This window comes from Scomber japonicus, chromosome 18, assembly GCF_027409825.1.
Source record: "Scomber japonicus isolate fScoJap1 chromosome 18, fScoJap1.pri, whole genome shotgun sequence".
In the NCBI taxonomy this organism is placed as follows: domain Eukaryota; kingdom Metazoa; phylum Chordata; class Actinopteri; order Scombriformes; family Scombridae; genus Scomber; species Scomber japonicus.
The window spans coordinates 12,508,983-12,513,852 of record NC_070595.1 but is presented as its reverse complement, the minus strand read 5'-3'; the positions used below and the strand labels follow the sequence as shown (position 1 = coordinate 12,513,852).

At 39.5% G+C, this 4,870-nt stretch overlaps 1 protein-coding gene across 1 annotated transcript; it reads right to left on the bottom strand.

Moving 5' to 3' along the window:
• Window positions 1-413: 413 nt before the first annotated feature.
• b9d1 (B9 protein domain 1) lies at window positions 414-3,211 on the bottom strand. Its single transcript, XM_053338569.1, has 7 exons — window positions 3,028-3,211; window positions 2,824-2,892; window positions 2,565-2,676; window positions 2,301-2,397; window positions 2,056-2,118; window positions 1,088-1,155; window positions 414-821 (listed from the first exon to the last, which is right to left on the bottom strand). Exons 1-7 carry the CDS (start codon window positions 3,088-3,090, stop codon window positions 667-669), a joined length of 627 nt encoding a protein of 208 aa, XP_053194544.1. The 5' UTR covers window positions 3,091-3,211; the 3' UTR covers window positions 414-666.
• Between the last annotated feature and the right edge of the window lie 1,659 nt (window positions 3,212-4,870).

Genomic DNA, 4,870 nt, shown 5'->3' with positions numbered 1-4,870 from the left:
TGTACTATTGTAACATACTGTTCTTCTGTATACCTTATTATTCTGTGTAATGGGTTTTTGTAGGAAAAAGTCACCGTGGTATTTTAATGGCATCTAAACAAACGAACGCAGCAGGCCCACACCCTGTTGGATGAGGACAACTGTAGCTGCATTGGTTCAAAATAAAATGTGTATCACTTCAGCTCTGTAATTCCACTGTCTGTGTGTGTGTGTGTGTGTGTGTGTGTGTGTCCTTGAGTTTTTTTTGGTTAAATTTAATATACAAACCTGAGTAGAAATGTTACATTTTCACATTAACCTAAGCCTCAATTTAAGTTTAAAAATGTATAGTAGTCTTAACAAATACTCACTGCATTCACACATTGTTTCTGTGAAGTCCATATTTATTTAAAAAAGTATAAAATTTAGTAAAACAGAAAAATTTAAGACAATACAAATATATGCTAAAATGTAAATTTCAATTCTACACATTTGTACTATAAAAACACTTGAGCATGACAGCGTGTGCGTATGTGACTGAGTCTATAAAGCAGGAAGTAAACATGTTAGTTCGTATTTTAAGTGAGTGTTGTGTTTTTGGTGGGGAACAAACACTCGAGGGAAGAAGGAGTAGAAAAACCCACCAGCTGCTTGTCCCGTAAACAGTCCTTTAGGTAACTACGATTTCTACAGCTGCTCTTCTGTTGACCAGCCAGATGTGGCCGAATATGACTGAGTGCATGAAAGGTTTGACGGTCCTGTGTCATAGCCCAATTTCTTCATGTCTTTGGTCATGATATGAAAGGAGACAGTAACGAAGCCTTGGGAACGAACCCGCGTCACTGCAACACAGAAGTAATACAAACAGGATACGTTAAACAAACCCAGAAAGAATCCTGTTATGATAACTCATTTTAACCTGAAACCTTAATAGTAACATATGGAGACTGACATGCCTAATAATGACAATGTTACATTTGGCAGTTCAATTAAATTCCAAGTCTTGAGATAAATCAAATTAGATTATTAATGACTAAAGACCTGAATTACAACCATCCATATGTGAGAGCTTTGTGTTTCGGCACATTAAAGAAAAATCCACACAAACCTTCTCTCCCTTCACCCTGGGCTACTACTTTAGGGTCTGTGTACTCAGGCCGCCGTCCCAACAGCCAGCTACAAAAGAAAGGAAAACATGTTAAAACTAAAGACAGAGGAGAGGAGGGTGGCATTGAACCTCGGAGTGAACTAAACTGCTGGTGTACAGTATATTGTATGCATCGTAGGGTTAATCTGATGAGTGAGTCACTGACACAAAAAGTTAATATTAAAATATTCAATGTAGATGATGTTTTGACAGTATCATCCAAATATGATATGACATTTTAAATAAGATTTCTAACTGTATTTTTCTTGAATGAGTCTTTAACATTAAAACAAAACAATCATGAAATGTTTTAATTGCTTTGCTACCTGAAAAGCCATCCATGACCCACAGGAAGTGATGTGTCAATGTATCTAGCCTAAACACTGATTTGTCTGGCTGCATGTGAAAGAAAAAGCACCGCGCACAGAGACTTTTCCCAGGCCAAGCGGAAAAACAAATACTTCCAATGTTACTGTTTGAACAGTAAAAATAAAAAGGTCCAGATACATCTCATACAGCTTAATGGGTTGGTGGGAGTTACCTTGATAAGCGTGTATCTATGGTGCACTAATAACAGCAGCTGGCAATCAATGCCAGCTGATGTGGAGTATTCTCACCACAGATGCCGAAGGTCATGTCTAGACAGCGAGCGTGGTGTGAACAGCATGTCAGTAAGGCAGCAGCTGTCTGTGTAGTGATTAGGGCATGACTGTTGCTGGATTTTTGGGACAGATACTGATAATAGGGAATAAAAAATCCTAATATCGATATATCTGCCAACATAAATCCCTTTTTTTGCAATCCCTCAAATATAGTTATTGAACACTTCATGATATACAGTTCAACAATAAATGGGCCTGACACCATCCATCGCAATAACTCAGCTGCAGAGAAAGATGACGAAACACACCACTGTTCATACATCTCACCTTGTGAATTTCTGAAGTCTCCATGTGGGTTCAGGTACAAACATGGGGATGGTACGAGTATGTCTGGAAAAGAAAAATGCTCTTCATTGAAAAATTCTGGTGAGATCACAGGATATATGTTGTTATTAAGTGGAATATATTATTATATAACACCCTGCGCTATATATAAACCACTAACACAACTAAGATTTGTTGACTGTTGCATAAATAAAGAAGAGGAAGTTGATGACTGAGGCAATACTGACTGTCCAGGTGTAAAGGGGATGTGAGTCGCTCCATAGCCCCTCACCACATCGTTGCCAAACACATCTGGACCGTACACACTCACCACAAGCTGAGGCCCTGTAAAATAAAGAAGAAATCATAATTATAATCTGTGTTGAACCTATTTTTAATCTTCCAGGACCAAAATGCTCTGTTGGAACCCCAGTGATAAAACTCAAAGCCTGAATGAAAGCAACAGCTACCAACACTGAGCTATGTGGTGTGTTTGTGTGTGTAATGCTCACATCCAGAAGGGTTAGTGCTCTTAAACGTTGTTTCCAGAGGGAAGTTCCATATTAATCTGTGTGAAGACTGACTGCCTTTACAGGTTATTTGAGTGATGCCTTCCTCCAAGCCCTAGAAGAAAATACACAAACACACATACAGCCATGAGACTATAGCTTGTGGTATGTTCCTAACAGCATGTAGAGCAGTTTACATTACAACATTAACATACTGACCTGACACCATGAACAAAATCAACCTTCATGTCCAGCTACTCACCGAAGTAGGAGCCCAGTCGTGCCCGTAAACAAAACAGTATTTGCAGTACAAGTTGTCGTACTCTGGAAACTGAAAAACAACAAGACATTTCAACATGAGACTTGGTAACGTTAGTACCGAAAGACAAAGTCATAGTCGAAACAATAATAAGGCGAGTGTTCGCTAAAATTAGCTGCTAGGCTAGGCTAACCGAGAAACACTTACATTCGCTCCTTCAATCTGCCCGTTCACCGTGAGGAGAAACACGGACGGATTGTTTGTAGCCATCACAGCTTCAGTCTATGAATTAGAAACTGAAGGTGTGTTAATTTTCCGAGAAATTCAACCCAGTTTCTAAGATTTCTGTTGCTCATTGATCCTAAATATCTAAAGCCTATCCGTTGCTAGGGCGACGCTTCTCGCTCCTCCCTATGGCAACTGACTAGGACCAAACTAAGCGAAGGCGCAGAGGCGACTATGAAATAATAGTCGAACCCATAAGATGGCGGCAGTGTGCCAAAGAAAATGCAAACCTCACCTGAGTTTTTTTTATCCGGCGGTGCCTTGCTGTCACAGGCTTGGAAATCAAATACAACTTGCTCTCAATTAGAAATGACATGCCTGCCTTTTAATTAACTTAGTTAATTGACATGAGCATTATCAACTCCCTCTGCCAAGGAAAGCCAGGACATGTGCTTGAAAAGTTTGGAGAGACAAAGTAAGTTGAGCTTGTGTTGAGCTTTTTTTGTCAAGCAAACGGTAATTTTCTGCTCATATGGGGAGGAGATGTTGTTGGAGTCTTTTAGGAAATTAAATGATAATTGTACGTCGACAGTTAGCAAAGGTTGATAGCCTACAGCGAAATTTGTCCACCACAAGTTGTCTAATATTATCCCCTCTGCTGTTAAGAAAGCGTAGCTAACCTTTGCCAATATTGTTGAAACTTTTGACATGAATAACTTAAACCTTTGCAACTTCCAATGTGACCACTAGTCAGTGTTTAGAGCTAAACTTTTCCTTTAAGCACACCCCAAAATAGCAATTTTCCAGTAGATAACTGTGTCCAGTGCTGTGTTCCTTTGAGGGTAACCAAGGACATGGGAGGATGGTTCTGGTGCTTTCATAAGAAGAAAAGACACTTGAATTTGACAACAAGTATGATTAAAAAAAAGTATGAAAATTGTATCCACTAGAATATTCTGGTATGGTAGAAAAGGCTTGGACACAGCTTGTTAATCATCACATTTACAGGGACTACAGTGTAACAGTTAAATAAACTCCAAAAAAGAAGAAGACTTCATAGACTTGTTTTGGTAACTAGTCAACAAAGTTGCATTCAGGGAATCTTTCTTGGTACACAGTACAATGTTGTTTCTGTCCCTATGTAACCAAAGCTTTGACATTTCTTTAAAAAAGATAAATGTGTATGACAGCATTATGCATATCTGGATGACATGACATGTTGTGCTGTAGCAAACAATAATTACAATAGGCTCATGTGCCACAACACAATATTGCTGTGAGGAGCAAAGCCTATTATAGAGGCTCAAAATAGTGTACACTTTAGGGTAATTATTAAGCTATGTAGCCATTAGCGGCCTTTGTTGAGATAATTAGCTTGGTTATAGTTTGAGGCTGGAGAATCAACTGTTTCTATCAGTTCTGTCACACACAGCGAAGACAAACTATAATCCCTCCCTCTGTCTATCTCTCTATCTGCCCCCCTCTTCTCTTTTTCTTTTTTTCTGTCTGTCTGAGGGGTTGCTTCGTGTCCTGCTGTCAGACAGCAGCGAGCCCCCTGAGTCTTTGACCTTTATCACTGCCCAAACAACAGCTCTCTTTCCATCCTCCATCCCTTTACCTCTCTGTTCATCTGCTCTCATCTAGGATTTTTTTTCTGTCCTCATCACACCCCCTCCCCCAAACTCTCCGTCTCCTTCTATAATGAAGTCAGGGAAATAATAACTCGTCATTAGTAAACAGGCCCCCATTACAGAGTCAGGAGACAGCTATCAGATATCCCAAAATTCCCAAGATACCCGCATGACAACATTGTCTGTTTATCCTA

What these genes read in the sequence shown, in the direction of transcription:
- b9d1 (XM_053338569.1), bottom strand. Translation starts at nt 3,090, where the DNA reads ATGGCTACAAACAATCCGTCCGTGTTTCTCCTCACGGTGAACGGGCAG. An exon ending in ATCCCCTTTACACCTGGACA is followed by an intron (nt 2,119 to 2,300) that starts GTCAGTATTGCC and finishes TTTCTTTTCCAG; the next exon opens with ACATACTCGTACCATCCCCA. An exon ending in AGACTTCAGAAATTCACAAG is followed by an intron (nt 1,156 to 2,055) that starts GTGAGATGTATG and finishes TTTCTTTTGTAG; the next exon opens with CTGGCTGTTGGGACGGCGGC.